This window comes from Ctenopharyngodon idella, chromosome 5, assembly GCF_019924925.1.
Source record: "Ctenopharyngodon idella isolate HZGC_01 chromosome 5, HZGC01, whole genome shotgun sequence".
Classification (NCBI taxonomy): domain Eukaryota; kingdom Metazoa; phylum Chordata; class Actinopteri; order Cypriniformes; family Xenocyprididae; genus Ctenopharyngodon; species Ctenopharyngodon idella.
Genome location: NC_067224.1, coordinates 14,040,948 through 14,059,807, shown reverse-complemented (window position 1 = coordinate 14,059,807; position 18,860 = coordinate 14,040,948). Strand labels below are relative to the sequence as shown.

The 18,860-nt window shown below is 36.5% G+C and overlaps 2 protein-coding genes across 2 annotated transcripts; one reads left to right on the top strand and one right to left on the bottom strand.

Annotated features, from left to right (window-relative positions):
• The first annotated feature begins 1,204 nt into the window (after positions 1-1,204).
• Positions 1,205-3,545, top strand: mboat4 (membrane bound O-acyltransferase domain containing 4). The gene is made up of 3 exons (XM_051894369.1): positions 1,205-1,978; positions 2,100-2,324; positions 2,402-3,545. Exons 1-3 carry the CDS (start codon positions 1,728-1,730, stop codon positions 3,333-3,335), a joined length of 1,410 nt encoding a protein of 469 aa, XP_051750329.1. The 5' UTR covers positions 1,205-1,727; the 3' UTR covers positions 3,336-3,545.
• A 1,598-nt stretch (positions 3,546-5,143) lies between these two features.
• zgc:114041 (uncharacterized protein LOC574425 homolog) lies at positions 5,144-18,482 on the bottom strand. The gene is made up of 5 exons (XM_051895105.1): positions 18,352-18,482; positions 14,334-14,563; positions 14,021-14,164; positions 9,436-10,212; positions 5,144-7,960 (listed from the first exon to the last, which is right to left on the bottom strand). Exons 2-5 carry the CDS (start codon positions 14,533-14,535, stop codon positions 7,773-7,775), a joined length of 1,311 nt encoding a protein of 436 aa, XP_051751065.1. The 5' UTR covers positions 14,536-14,563; positions 18,352-18,482; the 3' UTR covers positions 5,144-7,772.
• Positions 18,483-18,860: the final 378 nt, after the last annotated feature.

The following is an 18,860-nucleotide window of genomic DNA, read 5'->3' as shown; positions in this document are numbered from 1 at the left end:
TATACGAAGCGCTTTATCTCCATTACTCATACAGTTGGTATCTGCTCGTTACATCATTTCTATGTCTTTACATGTTTTGTAGTTAAGTTTTTAACGCCCAAAAGCGTGAGAAAATTGTCGAGCAATCTGAATGCGGTAGATAGAAGCTGGTAGGACAGTGAAGAGTTCCTAAGGGGGTCCTCATTCTCCACACCTGAGGAATGCTCTGCAGGTCCTTTAAAAAGAGAGGACTTTCAAGTCCGCTCATCCACCCAACTATCCGTCCGTCCGTCCGTCTATCTGTCTATCCATCTGTATGATAATATATACATCTGTCTGTATCCATCCATCTGTCTGTATGATAGTATATCCATCTATCTATCTGTCTGTCTATCTGTTTGTCTGTCTATCCATCCGTCTGTCTGTCTGTCTGTGATAGTATATCATCTATCCATCCATCCAACCATCTGTCTATCTATCCATCCATCTGTATGATAGTATATCTGTTCATCCAACCAACCAACCAACCATCTATCCATCTATCTGTCTGTCTATCCATCTGTATGATAGTATATCTGTTCATCCAACCAACCAACCAACCATCTATCCATCTATCTGTCTGTCTATCCATCTGTATGATAGTATATATCCATCCATTCATCTGTCTGTCTATCCATCTGTATGATAGTATATCTGTCCATCCATGTATCCATCATCCAACCTTCTATCCGTCTGTCTATCTATCCATCCGTCTGTCTGTATCATAGTATATCCATCTATCATCCATCCATCCATCTGTCTGTCTATCCATCTGTATGATAGTATATCCATCCATCCATCCATGCATCTGTATGATAGTACATCCATTCATCCATCCAACCAACCATCTATTCATCTGTCTATCTATCATCTGTATATTAGTATATCCATCCGTCCATCCATTTATCTATCCATCTTTATGATAGTATATCCATCCATCCATCCGTCTATCTATCCATTTGTATGATATTATATCCATCCATCCATCCATCCGTCTATCTATCCATATGTATGATAGTATATCCATCCATCCATCTGTCTGTCTATCCGTCTGTATCATAGTATATCCATCTATCATCCATCCATCCATCTGTCTGTCTATCCATCTGTATGATAGTATATCCATCCATCCATCCATCCATCCATGCATCTGTATGATAGTACATCCATCCATCCATCCATCCATCCATCCAACCAACCATCTATTCATCTGTCTATCTATCATCTGTATATTAGTATATCCATCCGTCCATCCATTTATCTATCCATCTTTATGATAGTATATCCATCCATCCATCCGTCTATCTATCCATTTGTATGATATTATATCCATCCATCCGTCTATCTATCCATATGTATGATAGTATATCCATCCATCCATCCATCCATCCGTCTGTCTATCCATCTGTATGATAGTATATCCATCCATCCATCCATCTGTCTGTCTATCCATCTGTATGATAGTATATCCATCCATCCATCTGTCTGTCTATCCATCTGTATGATAGCATATCCATCCATCCATCCATCCATCCATCTATCCATCTGTATGATAGTATATCTATCTATCTATCTATCTATCTATCTATCTTGTGTTGTATGTAAAAAGCGTTTTCTTGTTCTGTATGAGAGAATTGTTTACTCATAACTTGGTTGGCACTCTGTCAGATTCCATTTAGGAAATAAGTACACACCATGTGACGGACTGAATGTCTGTCTATCTATGCAAGCCTGGAATCCAGAAAGATAAAATAAAATATAAGCCAGCCATACATATTTATCACATCTCTTTTACTCACACACAACACTTGAGGAGTTACCACAGATCTGGCCCGGTGATGGATCTCGTTTGGATATTTTGTGATGGAAACCCACAGCTGTTTTACCAGTTTATGAACATACCATTTGCATTTCTGTTTTGTTGTTTAGCCAGACAAGGACATCTCTCACTAATCAACAGGTACAGTATAACAACATGATCCATGCTGTTACTCATGTTTTTTGATAAATGCATTGTCCTTTCTCAGAATGTTTAGGTCACTTGTGAAATGAAATAGCTGAAATTCATCTCCTACTGTAAGGTATATCTACCTGACTTTGGGAGGATTCATCCTGGCCATTGTAACAATGGGTCCATACAGCTTATTGCTGTTCTTCAGTGCTGTCCTTCTCCTGCTGCTGATCCAATGTCTACATCCAATGCATATTCATCAGTGGACACTGGGACTACAGATGTGTTGGCAAACCTGCTGGCATTTGTACATCCAGTACCAGTTATACTGGCTTCAAGAAACACCAGACTCTAGGTATTTCTCTAAAAGTATACACTGCATGAAAATATCCAGTTTTGTCCAAATTTGAGCTCTTGTTGTATTCCTAACAGGCTTTTACTGGCCATATCCGCTCTCATGCTGATGACCCAGAGGGTTTCTTCTCTGTCACTTGATCTGCAGGAAGGAACACTCACTAGTCCCTTTCAAAACAGCAGTCAGGATCAATATGTCCTTATTCCATTTCTAAGCTACTCACTTTACTTTCCTGCTCTTCTTGGAGGACCACTTTGCAGTTTCAAAACATATGTGGAGTCTGTTAGGCAAATGAGTGTAACTCCACCTTTTGCTTCATATTTAGGGAATCTTACTTTAAAGATATTGCAAGTTGTAGTTTTGGTGTGGATTAAATATCCTCTCAAGAAACTCTTAACATCACTCTTAACATTTAGAAACAGCACTTACGTTTGTCAAGATATATTATGGATCTGGATCCTGTCGCTGCTACTTAAGATGAACTATTACGCGCACTGGAAGATCAGTGAGTGTGTTAACAGTGCTGCAGGAATAGGTCTCCATGGTTATGGTCACAGTGGAAAAACATCATGCGATGGGCTTTCTGATGGCAGTCCATGGGTGACTGAAGCATCAAGTCGTCCTTCAGTTTTTGCTCGCCAGTGGAACAGAACCACGGCAGCGTGGCTTCGAAGAATGGTCTTCAAAAGGTCCAACAAATCTCCATTGTTTATGACATTTGGGTTCTCAGCGTGGTGGCATGGCCTTCATCCAGGGCAGATTCTGGGCTTTCTCATCTGGGCCTTCACTGTGCAGGGGGACTACAAGCTACATCACTTCTTGCATCCAAAGCTTACCTCCCTGTGGAGGAAATGGCTGTACGTGTCTCTAAACTGGGCCTTTACTCAACTGACCATTTCATGTGTTGTTGTCTGTGTGGAATTTCAGAGTTTAGCATCAGTGAAACTGCTCTGGTCTTCATATATCACTGTGTTTCCATTACTGAGTATTCTGATGAATTTAATCCTATGAGAAACTCACAGTACTAGTGTAAATTATATGTCATCAAATATCTCATAAAATATGGTAAATACAGAAGCTTATCCAAGCTTGCTTGACCAGCCAAACTCATAGGTACTCACACGTCAGGAAAGTATTTGAGCTTACATTTACCATATTTGTTGTTCTGCCTGTGTATGTGCGTTGATTTTTGTTCATGTGTGAATAAAAGCCTATTAAATCTGTTCATCAAATAAAGTGATTATGTTTCTTCAGAAGACTTGGATTAAAATGCTCGCTTCATATGGATTACTTTAACAATGTCTTTCTGAACTTTTTGATGGGTGAAAGTTTTGTTTGTGTGGACAAAAACTCAAATGGGCAAAAACGATGAGAGAATATTAAAATCATATCAGGTTTGGAACGACATGAGGCTTTTACTGGCCATATCCGCTCTCATGCTGATGACCCAGAGGGTTTCTTTGTCACTTGATCTGCAGGAAGGAACACTCACTAGTCCCTTTCAATGATAAGGGACTAGTGATATATTTCATATTTGGGTGAACTATCCCTTTAATCTACTCCTAACATCTACTAGCCTAATAAAGCATGTTAAAGGGTTAGTTCACCCAAAAATGAAAATTCTGTCATTTATTACTCACGCTCATGCCGTTCCAGACCCGTAAGACATTGGTTCATCTTCGGAACGCAAATTGAGATATTTTTGTTTAAATCCGATGGCTCCGTGAGGCCTACATAGGGAGCAATGACATTTCCTCTCTCAAGATCCATTAATGTACTAAAAACATATTTAAATCAGTTCATGTGAGTACAGTGGTTCAATATTAATATTATAAAGAGACAAGAATATTTTTGGTGCGCCAAAAAAAACAAAATAACGAATTATTTAGTGATGGCCGTTTTCAAAACACTGCTTCAGGAAGCTTCGGAGCATAATGAATCAGCGTGTCGAATCCGCAGTTCGGAGCGCCAAAGTCACGTGATTTCAGCAGTTTGACACGCGATCTGAATCATGATTCGACATGCTGATTCATAACGCTCCGAATCTTCCTGAAGCAGTGTTTTGAAATCGGCCATCACTAAATAAGTCGTTTTTTTTTTTTTTTTTTTTTTTTTTTGGCGCACCAAAAATATTCTCGTCGCTTTATAATATTAATATTGAACCACTGTACTCACATGAACTGATTTAAATATGTTTTTAGTACATTAATGGATCTTGACAGAGGAAATGTCATTGCTGGCTATGCAGGCCTCACTGAGCCATCGGATTTAAACAAAAATATCTTAATTTGTGTTCCGAAGATCAACGAAGGTAAAACGGCACGAGGGTGAGTAATTAATGACAGAATGTTCATTTTTGGGTGAACTAACCCTTTAAATTAATTAATGTTTGTCAGCTGTAGAGATATGTTTTGAGAACTCAACTTCCACATTTTACAATATGGATAAATTATTTTCTTCAGTGTGTACATTTTCGTATTATAGGTAGGCTATTAATTAAAGGGATACTTCACCAAAAATAAACATTCTCTTATTATCATGTACTCACGTTGTCATGTCCAAACCCGTTTAATTTTAATCCAGTTTTTTTTCTTTTTGAGCTTGATATCCCTTGGTCACAGTTTAATTTCACTATACATATTATGAAGATATTCTTCATTTTCCATACCTTGTCCAAAATCTCCTTTTGTGTTCAATAGGAAGAACCAACGTCATACTGACAATGTGAGGTTGAGTAAATGAGGACAGAATTTTCATTATTATTTTTTTTTACTAACACACAAAAATACACTCATTAGTCAGAAACGTGTACAAAAACATTGAAAATATATATTTTTATTGTATGTAACAAGATCAACACTACATATCCACAGTTGGCAGTGTACAACACATGCTTCTCTTACTGTGGTAAAACTGCCACCTGGTGATGGGACAGCGAGATGATCTCTCAATATACATTCATTGCTTACACTGGAGAATACAAGCTGTGATGTGATCACTGGTCTCATAAACGATTTTGGACATAATTCTTAGTGAAAATAACCACGTTTTTTAGTAAAATTATTCTAAACAAAACCTTTTTCTAATCGGTGTGTCTTTAGTTGACTATAAATTATACATCTGTGTCATTGTATAGCTACAATTTGGCGGTGCTTACTAGACTATACATTTAAAAAATATTAAAAATGCATTGTATAAAGACAAATGTCAAAAGAGATATTCAAATGCCCCTGAATATAAAAACAATAAGTGGTTGTCAACAGCATAATTCTTGCATTTAATAAAACTTAAAGGCTGAATGAATGACATTCAGCTCACACAGCTCTGCTACACAGAAATAAATCTGATTGGATTAACCTAAATTATTATTATTTTACAACTCAAAGGGAACATCGGGATAAATACCATATGTTCCCTGATTGTCACTCGCAATTAAGGAAAAAAAGCAAGTCTTTTCATCACCACAAAATTCAAACACTGTACATAAAACAACAAATCCATTTCTGTAAACGAAGACATTACTTGCTCAATAAACCCAATTAACACTGCCACCAGTGTTTTTCTCTATGTATCTTTGGTAAGATAATGTGCATTTGGGGAAGTACCAAAAGACTAAAATATGCATATGACATTAAATTACATTGCACAATTCTACAGGTCATGGCACATTTACATCAAAGACATACTATTTGATATGTCGTGATCAGTGAGTAATGCGTTACAATATTGCATTACTCCCTAAAAAGTAATTAATTGTGTTACTTAGTTACTTTTTATGGAAAGTAATGTTGCACATTACTTTTTCTCACCTGGGCTGGGCTTGCTTGTTTGTTTTTTAAATAACAACAAAAAAAAAAAGTTCTATTTTTGCCAAATGTAAGGGTCCTTTCACACTGAAAGTGAAAAGAACAAGCCTTAGGCCAAAGGAAATGCAAATTCACACATGTAGAGTTGTCAATAAATGGAAAAACAAAGTAACTTGCGTTACTTATTTGAAAAAGTAACTCAGATATTTTGTTGTAAATTTAACAGTAATGTATTATTTTACTTGTTAAATTAAAGTAATCTGATCACGTAACTCAAGTTACTTGTAAACCCCAACACTGGTCATGATATAAAAAGTCTACAGCTTGTTTTCATAAACCTGAACACGATTCTGCTGCCTTAGAGGAACATTAGTTCAGTGCACTATTTTTTAGCTGGCAGTTGTTATTTTGAGGTTAAAGGTGGCACATTCTTTATAAAACTTATTTTGCAGCTTTGCCCATTTAAGCAGATTTCAACATTACTAAGGCATCTTTGTGATTCCAAAGTTTTGTTTGTGTTTGTGTGTGTGTGTGTGTGTGTGTGTGTACAGTACACACATAATTTACATCATATATTCAGAGTAGACAGGAACTTCCCTACAAACTCAGAGCAATGTGGTATTATACAATGAAACACAAGGCATGAAAGACAAATAAATGTAAGACACAGTCCACTTATTCAACAACTGCTCAAAACCATGTATTATTTTGTTGCATAAATCTTTGTGGCTTTCTGAAATAATACAGTGGGCCCAAAAAGTATTCAGACACTTATGAATGTAATTGCAACATTTCCCATATTCATTTAAATTATCAAACTAAAACTAAAAACTGAAACTGAATAAAAACTAAGTAGAACAAATGTGGAAAAAAACTAATAAAAATTACAGAACCACACAAAATGACTAAAACTTAAAAATTAAAACAAAAATGAGATATAAAAATAAAATCTAATTCAAAATATTAACAAAAACTATACTACTATATAAATTATACTAAAATAACACTTTTAAGAGTATGAAACTAATATTTATTTTAAATACAATACAAGTACACTTTTAAAGTAAAACATTTCAGAGAAAGAAGTTTGTTGTATTTTAAATAAAACAAAAGATAAGCCATTCAAAAATCATCTTGAAAGTAATATCAGAAAAAATAAGGTCATTACTTGTTTGCAGATGCCACTTTACTTTTTGGAGCCACTGTATGTAGCGTAAATGCATATATAATTTGTAATTTCACATATTACTTGCCATGTATGCACACAAACAGAGAGATCATAATATTTATATTTCTTTCAGATACTGTAAAATCATATCTCACTGAATGCTTGTTCTGTACACGATGAAATAAGTAGCCTTATCTGCACTCAGTGCTTCTTTAATTATTTCTAAGGGCAGAAACAGGCTCTGAATGGCACATTGTTGTCATTGTATGTGAACAATTATTGGCTTTAAACATGGCAATGAAGCCACAGTCTTAAACTGATATCTCTCTGCCTGGAAGATATGGGGTGAGAGGTTGAGATAATAAAAAGCCCGCAGCTTTTTTGAAAGGTAAAAACATTAATATAATATGGCTTTAAATCGATACAAGTTTATATAACAAAAGTAAAACACTGGTAAATTATCATCAGTGGCTTTTAAACATCTGCACTGTCCGCTTTATGTATTGGATGATCTGTAGTCTCTGTAAATGTATCTGGTAGATTGAGTTTTTTCTTCTCCACCATCCTGTCAACAAGCACCACAAAAACCCCAGACAAGACAAGGCAGATGCCAGAAAAGTAGAAAGCAGCACTGAAGTCATGAGTCCAGTCCACCAGCCAGCCTGTGACACAGATACACAAAAGAAACATGAGACAGGTGAACAAAAAGCATATTGGACATAGACAAAGCCTGCTGTTAGCGGTGTCTGTATTCTGCCTACAAAAGCACCATCATGAAAACATACTCAAACCTTTTTCTACAGTGCAAAAGACGTTTTAAAAAACTAGGCTGCAAAACATCCTTGTTTTCACTTTTGCAACATTAGATCCTTTATGAAATAATAGAGATTAATGACTGTCAACACATGCACACCTGCATTTACATTACCTACTTGGCCTGGCTCGTCATGGTGAAGTAATAGACCTTAAGTGAAGCTGCGAGGGATACACTTGTTTTCAATGGCATCCGCTGTAAAAAGCTGTATTAAAGCTCCTAGATCACTTAGAATTTTCCACAGCTCATGTTGGCTGGAGTTTTTTGTCTACTGAAATTTCTTAGAAAGATATTTTTGCAGTGTTTCATCAGCAGAACAATCCATTCCCTCACTTTCATTCCCATTAAAAATCATAGATGGCGCTGTTGTTAATAAGGTCCATAGTGAGGAAACAGGAGAGGTACTATTATTACACTTATTTAACTAATTTAACTTTAATGTTTTTGGTTTAAAAAGATTATGCAGCAAAACTTGCAAACGGACTTGCCTTCACGTTTTATGAAATGTCAAAAATGTATCTATACAATGCAAAATGAAGATTTGCATAAAAAGCACAGTATGTCTGTCTCTGTTAAACAGTCAAATGATAAAAACGAGAAAGGGGGCCACTATTTAACTATTATTATTCACATAAATCTTAAAAATGACCACTTTAGACCAACTTAAATATGATATTTTACAAATATGATGCATGCAGACTGCAGATACTAGAGGTATAAATACTTGCTCTGACATTGATGCTAATTTTTACTACATTCATCATGAAATTTGCCCACAATTTGATTTAATTCAGATTATTAGATTATTTACATTTACATTTGTGCATTTAGCATGCGCTTTTATTCAAAGCCTATTCATAACATTCTTTAATTCTTCTGTATGCCTTTCTATGGTCTCGTTCACACAGAACACACGGGCAGTGGAATGGGGAAAAAACGCAAGGTCCCGAGACGCGTTTTTTTAAAAGTTGAACTGATTTTAACTTGAGCGCCACATTTTTAGAACATAGTGTCATGTGCAAGATGCTGCAAAAGACACAAGACGCCAATGCAACGGTCATACACGTCCACCTAGCGTGTGTTTACATACAAAAACAATAGAAAAGTAGCGCATTGGAATTAAAAAATGCGTTCTGTGTGAATGGCATCTTAATTTTCATTTATGTTCCACAGAAGAAAGAATGTCAAACAGGCTTTGAAAGATATGGGGTTGAGTAAATGATGACAGAATCTTCATTTTTTGGAAGAAAAATCCCTTTAAAGACTAATGTTGTTGAAACGTCTAAACAGAAACTTCCTGAGAAGTTAAAGACAAGCACTGACCTGCAGCAGGTGGACCCACAAATCCTCCAGAGCTCCGGAACAGCATGAAGAGCCCTAAACCGCTATCAAACCCGTCCAGTCCAACAATATCCACGATACTAGTCACATGGATGGCCACCACGCAGCCGAACAGGAAGCCATAGAGCGAGGAGAAGACCAGGATGGTCCAGTAGCTCTGTGCAATGGGCAGCAGAAGCAGCACCACCCCCAGCACTGTGGCCACCATGGTCAGCAGCTGCAGGTTTCTCATGAGCCGCAGGTTAGCCAGCCATCCGCATGCCAGTCTGCCCAACAGGTCTGCCAATGCCAGCACTGACAGAACGGAGGCAGCCCAATACTGCCCCATGCCCAAACTATTGGCATACGGCACCAGAAACAAAGGTGGGATGAAGAAACCTGCTGCAGCCAAGATGGCAAACACAATATATAGCAGCAGCTCAGGCCTCTGAATGAGACGCCACTGGAAAGTACCTTTTTTTGATGTCCTGCTTTCACCTTTTGAGTCCAGCACAGGTTTGCCTTGGATAGAGGTTTGTGCAGATTGAAGGGGCCTCATCAGAGCACCACACACACACAGATTCAGCTGAAGACCGCCAATGATGAGTAGAGACCCCTGCCAAGAATAGCTGTTGATAAGCCACTGGAAAAATGGGCTGAACCCCATGGCAAAGACACACTCTCCAGAACTAGCTATAGAATAGGCAATGGGGCGCCAGCGTTTGAAGTAATGGCTGACCATGCTGTTAGCTGGTATCCAAGAAAATGAGACTCCAAGACCTAGATCAAACACAAAAAAAAAAAAAATTGTAAAGTTAAATTATCACTAGACAAATATGGAGGATAAGGAGTGTCACTTAAAAATGAAATTAAGGAATAAATGATTAATTTACAAATAAAAAAATGTAAATAATTCACTAGACAAATATTTTACCATTTAATGTAGTTAAATGTAAAAAAAAAAAAAAAAAAAACATTGATAAATCATGTTTAAGTGCAAATTATTATTATTCATGTATGTAATGTATGCCTTTATTACTATATATATATATATATATATATATATAAAATTTCAGAATTTTCAGCATCATTACTCCAGTCTTCAGTGTCACATGATCCTTTAGAAATCCTTCTAATATGCTGATTTGGTGCTTAAGAAACATTTCATATCATTATCAATGTTAAAAACAGTTGTGCTGCTTAATATTTTTGTGGAAATCGCGATACATTTTTAAAAAATTCTGTGATATAGAAAGTTCATTCTTGCTAAATAAAATGATTAATTAAAAAAAAAAAAAAAAAAAAAAAAAAAAAAAAAAAAAAAAAAAAAATATATATATATATATATATATATATATATATATATATATATATATATATATATATATATATTACTGAGACCAAAATTTTGAATGGTAGTGTAAATAAACACTTAACTTTACAATGACACTTTACAAATTGACTGTTTAAGTAATGTTTAAATGTTATAAATGTAATAAAATAATACATTATATACATGAATAACTATTTGCATTTAAACAATTTATCAATTTATTATTGTTTTACATTTAACGAAAATAATTCAAATATTATGTTTCAAAAAGTCTTATTTGTCTACTGATTTAATTTTTTTATTTAATAATTTTATTATTTATATATTTTATTTTTAACTGGCACTCACATACTGTATTTCCTCCATACTGTAGAAGACTCACTAAGTAAATACTGTGTACATCAAAGTTTGTTTCTAGATTAGAGTCTGTAAACAAACTAGGTGAGGTTAAGTGACACTGTGTTTGAAATAGCATACTAGCCTTCTAGTTCAGAATATCTTACACTGCACGTAAAATGGTATAAATTTATATGTCTGACCATGACCTACTGCCATCATCCTTAGATTTGGACCATTTTTTAAGCTGAAACAGAAGGAATTGCATTGTGAAACAGCATAGTGAACTATAGTTTGGTATTTGGGTAATGTAAGAAAATGTGCATATTATGCACAGTTTTGGATAATGTATCCATCTTAATTTTGCAGAATTAATATAACACTACACTCTGAGGAATAAAGGTTCAATGGGGTTCTATATAGAACCCTAGGGTTCTTGATTCAGCTTTAAAGAACCCAAAATATTCTATATACTGTAAGAAGAAATGTCTTAAATGATTGCATGTTTAATAGGTAATTTCAATTTTTTTCTAGTGATAAAGTATGTTTATAAGCAGTTTAATTCATAAAATGTAATTAAAAATGAGTTAAAACAAAATTCATAATTCATAAAACCTTTTAGGGGTTCCCATCATGGGAGCATTTTATGGATTTAGTTTTAATTCATACTAAATCCATAAAATGCTCCCATGATGGGAACCCCAAAAAGGTTTTATGAAGTGCCTGACAGAGCCCTGTAAAGGCCCGTTCACACCAAGAACGATAACTTTAAGATAACAATATAGTTTTAAAAATCGCTCCAAATATAAAAGACTGTCCACACCACAGCTATAACAATAACGATATAGAGAAACGATATCATTGGGATCACTTTCAGAACTATTTTTTTCCAGCTGTTGAATGATAAAACCCTGACAGCCAATCAGAATCCATTCTAATTTTAAGGTCTCGTACATTTAAAATGGCAGACGGCATTGCGGAGAAGTTAATCGCCGAGGTCAAGAAAAAGCCACCACTGTTTGACAAGTCAAACCCCCTTTTCAATGATACAAAGAAAATGGATATATGGAAAACAATCGGCCATACCCTCGGATTAAATGGTGAGAAGTAATGAGATCATTATGCCAGGCTAGCAAACAGAGTAACACAAAATTAAATTACCTCAGGTATCCAGCGCTAGTTTCGACAACATTGGCTGAATCCCAAATGGCACACTTCTATGCACTTTCGGTCTTGTGGACTTACAATGGCTGCTGTGTGTGCATGTACGCTAAGTCCACGAGACCGTACGGTGTCCCATTTGTCAATTTTAGGCTTCAGAAGGGTGCTCGTAAGTGCCCCCTTTGCGGCTGATATGCGGCCGCGATGCGCACTGGTGCGAGCTCCAAGGCAGACTTCTTCCCGACAGTCAAAGTGGCGTTACGTCACGAAAGTGCGGACTTGTAGGAAGAACGCAAGTGTTTAGGATGCCATTTGGGACAGGGCCTTACAATGGATGCCGTGTTAAGTCCACGAGACCGTAAGGTGTCCCATTCATAATTTTAGGTTTCAGAAGGGTGCTCGCGAGCGCCCCCGTTTGCGGCCTCGATGCGCACTTCAGCTGAGCCTGCAAGTCTGCGAGCTACGCAGAGGACTTTACCCAGCAGTCAAAGCACCATTATGTCACGAAAGTGCGGACTCAGAGAAAGACCGTGAGGGTTTAGGGTGCCATCTGGGACCGGGCCTCTGTCTTGCTTCCTTTGAAGTTGAAGTGAAAAAGACTAGGCATTGTTTTTATTCCACTTCGTAAGCTAAATTCACTGTTAGATTAGATCAATTACACTAGCTATTCACTCAAAACATATCATGTTGGGGACATCTGCTGGTTAAAGCTGTGTAAATGCAACAAGAACAGCAAAAACATGTTGTACACACTTTAAAACTGCAGCGCGCGAGCTTAGAATAAACAGAATGTTATTGTTCGTTGGTGTGGACACAAATATAGCTATCGTTATAGTTATCGTTCTTGGTGTGAACGGGCCTTTAGGTTCTATATAGAACCTTTTCTTCTAAGAGTGTATGATAGCATGTTGCCTTAAGGCCCATTCACACCAAGAACAATAACTATCAAGATAACTATATTAGCATCTACACCAGCGGACGATATCTTTGTTTATTCTTAGCGTGTTCTTGTCTGTCACTTTAAATGCTTGAGCTCGTTACAGCAGGATGGATTCTGATTGGCTGTCAATGTTTATCATTCATCAGCTGGATAAAATCGTTCTGAAAGTGATTCCAACGATATAATTTCTCTATGCCATTATCATTAGAGCTGTGGTGTGAACTCTGCTATTCTTAAATATTGAGAACGATTTTTAGAACTATATCTCTATCGTTATCTTTATAGTGATCGTCCTTGATGTGAACGGGCCTTTAAGGTTGGAACACACTACAAGACTTTGGCCCAGCGTTTTGCTCTGATTTTCAGTCTTGAGAAGTAGTCATCAAAAGTCAGAGCCAGCCTGTATATTTTGGGCAGAGTTGACAGATGAAATGGAAAATCATGCAGTGTATGATGGGCACAGACTCAGTTTTTTAGCTTTAGACAACAAATCCATCCTGTCGAACGATATCAAACTGAATATCAAAAACAATTTTTAGAACACAGTGTTTTCATCTATTTTCATTTCATTATGTGCATGTTGGGTTTGTTGTGTTTGGAATGACTTGAAAGTCTGATAGTATGTGAATCTCAGACATTTAGTGTATGACCAGTTTTACTCTGTAATCATTTACAAAGTCAGCAAGTGCCTGGTGTTTTCGATCTGTTAAGATTTTAAAGTCATGTAGTGTATTCCAGCCAGTTAAAAAGAGGATTATATGCTGAAATTCCAGCATTGCATAATAAGTAACAGCATAAACAGAGTAAACTAAACTTACCTTGCAATACACCCACAGACAGATACATCCAAGGCAGACTGAGGCCCAAAGAGGCGATAATCATTCCTGAGGCAGCCAGAAGCCCTCCGACCATGATAACAGTGCGCTGGGACAGGTGCATACTGAGAGCACTGGCAAGAGGAGCTAAACAGACAAAGAAAAAAAAAAAAAAAAAAAAACCTCTCACTATGCAGGTCTGCTGCTTACTAGGGTGTCATCATGAAATGTCAGTTTAAAGACAGTTTGTAATAGCGGTTCTGAGACAGTTCATACAATTTCAGTGGATGACAATAAGAAAAAAGGCATTCCTCACCTCCCAAATGAAACACAGCAATGGTGGTTGAGGTCACCCATGAGGTAGTACTAGTAAGAACATTGTAGTGATTTTGGATTTCAAGGAAAAACAGGCCGAAATTCTTAAGAACAGCAGCAGTGAGGCCCATGATGAAGAAGGCCGAGGTGACCACAACCCAGCCATAGCCTCCATCTGGTGGGTTGAACAAATACCTCTCCATGCTGAATCTGACAATCACTTCTCACCTTCTGTAAAATAATGTGACAGAATTTCAACATTGGAGTATATAGGCCTATACCAGTGATATATTGATATTATTTATACTACTATAGTATTTAATATAAATAGTAAAAATATAGCATGGTGTTCCCAGAATGTGTCTGTTTAGTTTCAGCTCAAAATACCCCATGGATTTTTTATTATACCATGTTTTAACTGCCTATTTTTGGGTGGGAGAAACAATGCGCTGATTTGGTGTGTGTACCTTTAAATGCAAATGAGCTTGTGCTCTCCACCCCAAAGCAGATAAACGTTCCAAACCACTGATTCGAAACAAAAGATTCGTAAAGCTTTGAAGCTTCATGAAGCAGTGTTTTGAAATCGCACATCACTAGATATTGTGGAATAAAGTCGTTATTTACAAAAGTATTCTCGTCACTTCATAACATTAAGGTTGAACCACTGTAGTCACATGAACTGTTTTAAATATATCTTTAGTACATTTCTGAGCATTTGAAAGTGTTAATTATCTTGCTGTCAATGCAGGCCACACTGAGCCATAGGATTTTATCAAAAATAACTTAATTTGTGTTCCGAAGATGAACGAAGGTCTTACGGGGGTGTGGAACAACATGAGGGTGAGTAATTAATGACAGAATTTTCATTTTTGGGTGAACTAACCCTTTAAACGGTTTTCATATGAATAATCATAATAGATTCTTGTTACTATACACTTATTGAAAACCAGAGGATAAAAAACTGCTATCAAGAAGCAAAAGCAGTAACAAAGTCAGACCTAACAGGAACAATCGTTCACAATGGAAATCTGTAGCAAGCACCAGAAATCATAAGATTGTGTGCGTCAACACGTGACCCACAATGCCTGCTCCATTGCCCAGCCCTGCTGCGATCACGGACTAAGCCAGTCCTTCATTGCCATTGACTCAGCGCCACTAGCAGCAGGCAAACATACTCATGTTACAGCATAGTTCATCAAAGCCTTGTCCTTGACTTGTTCCCTCACCCATATTACAGCTTGACGTATTACAGAACAGGGTTCCCACTCTTTTTCAGAGATCATTTTCCAGGACATTTCAAATTTCATGATGATGGGAATAAAATATAAGGATCACATATTCAATGAAGGGTATAAAGCACCTTTACATGTTCTATAGCTTTCTTTTTATTACCATCTCTTTTTGCATCCTATCCTGTTCTAATTTTGTATCCGGTCATTGTACTTCATTGTCTTTTCTTTTTTGGAAAGCACACATCACTAGTAATCACTAGTAATAATCTAGTGTTTTAATAAAATATCAACAAACAGTATATCACAATTGTATAAATAATGCAACAAGTTTAATGTTTTAAAATAAATACAATTTAGAATAGAAAGAGGAAAGGTAAGATGCTTTAAAAATTAAACTCTTACCACCAGCAGGTGGCAGCAAATAACAGTCTTAATGAGTGAATCATTGGAGTCACTCTATCAAACGATTAATTCAAAACGCTTATTCATTTAGGAATGAAGAAAAGACGGTCTTCATGAATGGGTCATCAATCGTTTCTCAAACGATTCGTTCAAAAACGAAGATATGAATCAAAAACGCAGATTCATTCGGCCATTGTGGCCGTTCTGCTCCGGCATTGTTTGGAACTACTATGGTTGGTGAAACAGAGCAAACAGACAATAGTTTGTCTAAAAAGGAAGTCACTTATATTGACATCGTTTAGTGAACTGTTGCAGAAAATCAGTATCACGTTTGCAAACGTGCCATTATTACGTTTATATAAGTACTATTATATATTACCGGCCTCCGCCTCATGTTCACAAGTCTGTGCTGCACTATGAACATGCAATTATCGCTGTGCATCGCGTCAGCATCTCATTTTCACTTCCTATATCGTTCATAAAACAGGTTTGGGAAGTTTGGGTCTGATTTGTCTTGGGGATGCAAGACGTTCCAACGATTCTAAATAAAATAGACTTAACAAATCGATAACCTTTTCTCAGATAAATCACGTCACGCATGCTGTAATTCGCCGTGCAGACCCCTTGCACATGCGTATCAAAATAATTACTTTACAATAATATTAATTAAATATTACCTGCATACCAGTGAACATTTGCTGCAAACATTCGAGCATTTAATTCCTAGCGCCTGAAACCCGCCAACACGAGACAGCGTCATATGTCACAGGGAGATTAAACAGCGTGAGCTCACGTGTCAAAACTCAGCGTCCCTGAAACGAGCGCTTTCTGTTACTAACGTTAATTGTTTCAACCAGTTGTCGGCCAATTCTTTAATGAAGAACATTTAAAAATAATATTTTTCCAGGACAACAAGATTTTTTCCAGGACAAACTATGTTTTCTTTCATTTTCCATGTGTTTTCCAGGACTGGAAAATTGGTCATTAATATTCCAGGATTTCCAGGTTTTCCAGGACGCGTGGGAACCCTGAAAGAAGCTATCAAACTGTCAGCAGCCTCCAGTATAGAACAGCCTGATGTCCTGCAATCCAAATAAAAGGCTGCTTACCACCTACTATGCCATTCATGACGTGGGAATGAGACCATTTTCACCTTTCAAAACATCTTGCTTCCCTGCTGATAGAATCCTGTCCTTTAATCCGCTCAATTGTATTGCTGTATGAACCTGTGTTAATGCAGATCCTGACAATTTCAATAGGTGTGGGTGTAAGAGTAAATACAAGCATTCCTGAGGTTTAAGGGCAAAATCTACACATTTAATCATGTGTCTGCACTATTGTTGTGTACATCCAGCCTGTCAGGAACCTGTCTGCATCAGCATCTAGTTGTTGCATGTTGAATCACAGTGCACGATCAAATGTGGACTTCTAAACTGCAAGAATTGTGTTTAGCGACTCCATTGTTCATAGAAAAATGATGCAACACTAGCAAAATAATGAAATTTACAGTTAATTAATTTTGTTAAAAGTTATAATTTTACATTTATAGCAATAATTATATCATGGCAATAAACTGTTCTGCAGTAACTCTCAGTCTAGAGAATAACTTCCCAATAACTTCATTACTTGCACTGGAATTACATGACACTGTTAAAAAAAAAAATCAAAATAAATCAAATCCATATGTTCCATAAACAATATTACAGGACACAAAGTGAGCTTTATTCCAAATTACAATCATTTTATCTTTTTGCACTGCAGTGGACACAAACCCACACTGACATACATTCAGACCAGTGTTGTTTTAGTATCATTGAGCTACTAATACTGTCAGTTTGTATTAATATTTTGAACATTTTAGTTTATATATTTTATATTTGTTGTGTAATATTGTCCTTTTTTAATTTTTTGGTCTATTTTTTTTTTTATTTCAGCTTTAAAAGAAAATTAGAAATGTTTCCTTTATTTTATTTCATATAACGAAAATGTTCATGGTTTTAGTTAACTATAATAACTCCGATTCAGACGAGTCAGCTCAACAATGAAGGAAGATTTTACTAAAAATGTACAGGTTTTTCCTCAGGACAAGAGTATCACGAGTTCTCAGGACATGAATATCAAGGTCGTGTACCAGTGTGCCGATACAGAAATTGACATTAAAAAATAAACCCAAATATTCATTGGAGTAAATAGTTCGAACAAGCCACAGTCCCCTCTATATTCTACATATTGTTTATACTGTATTGTAGCCTATATCTGGTGTCTGTTGTAAACTATGTTGATCGTTTTCGCAAGAGAATTCTCCATCAAGGATTAATGATTTAGGTCTTTTCGGTGTTTTAAAATAAAATCCTGCTCTTCATACACGGAAGGGAAATTACTTACGCCAGAGGTGCGACTTCTTGTTGTTCATCGCAGTCTGTAACACAATAGTAGCAGCAGTGTGTGATGCTGCCGCCGATGTTAGCGGATCTCTATTTATAAACTCGCATGACGCTGGCCACACCCCTTCCGACCTCCTGCTCAACACGCTTCCATATGGCAAGCCGTTTTAACATTTTGGCTGCGTTCGGAAATCGCATACTCTCAAGTAGGTACTTATTTTGAATAAGTAGCCTATTATTTCGCGACCGACCATATATAGTTGTGTCCCAAATGATGCACTAAAGACTATGCACTTATACACTATGTACTCATGCACTATACTCATGTACTGTATGAATTTTATAAGGTTATTTTGTTATTCAGCATCAGAGTCTGTTAGCCTCTCCCCCTCCGCTACGTAACTAATGCTGTGACACTTGAGTGTATGAAGTGTCCAACAACTGATCGTTACTTGTATTGCATTGTATCTTGGAGAACCTTATATAATTATTGAGCTGTTTCAATATTAT

Bases quoted from the DNA above. Each gene is read 5' to 3' on its own strand.
- mboat4 (XM_051894369.1), top strand. From the start codon at position 1,728: ATGTCTGTCTATCTATGCAAGCCTGGAATCCAGAAAGATAAAATAAAA. The intron at 1,979-2,099 runs GTACAGTATAAC...TCCTACTGTAAG, and splicing joins CATCTCTCACTAATCAACAG to GTATATCTACCTGACTTTGG. The intron at 2,325-2,401 runs GTATTTCTCTAA...TATTCCTAACAG, and splicing joins CAAGAAACACCAGACTCTAG to GCTTTTACTGGCCATATCCG.
- zgc:114041 (XM_051895105.1), bottom strand. From the start codon at position 14,535: ATGGAGAGGTATTTGTTCAACCCACCAGATGGAGGCTATGGCTGGGTT. The intron at 14,165-14,333 runs GTGAGGAATGCC...TTGTCTGTTTAG, and splicing joins TGCTGTGTTTCATTTGGGAG to CTCCTCTTGCCAGTGCTCTC. The intron at 7,961-9,435 runs GTCAGTGCTTGT...TCTGTGTCACAG, and splicing joins TGTGGGTCCACCTGCTGCAG to GCTGGCTGGTGGACTGGACT.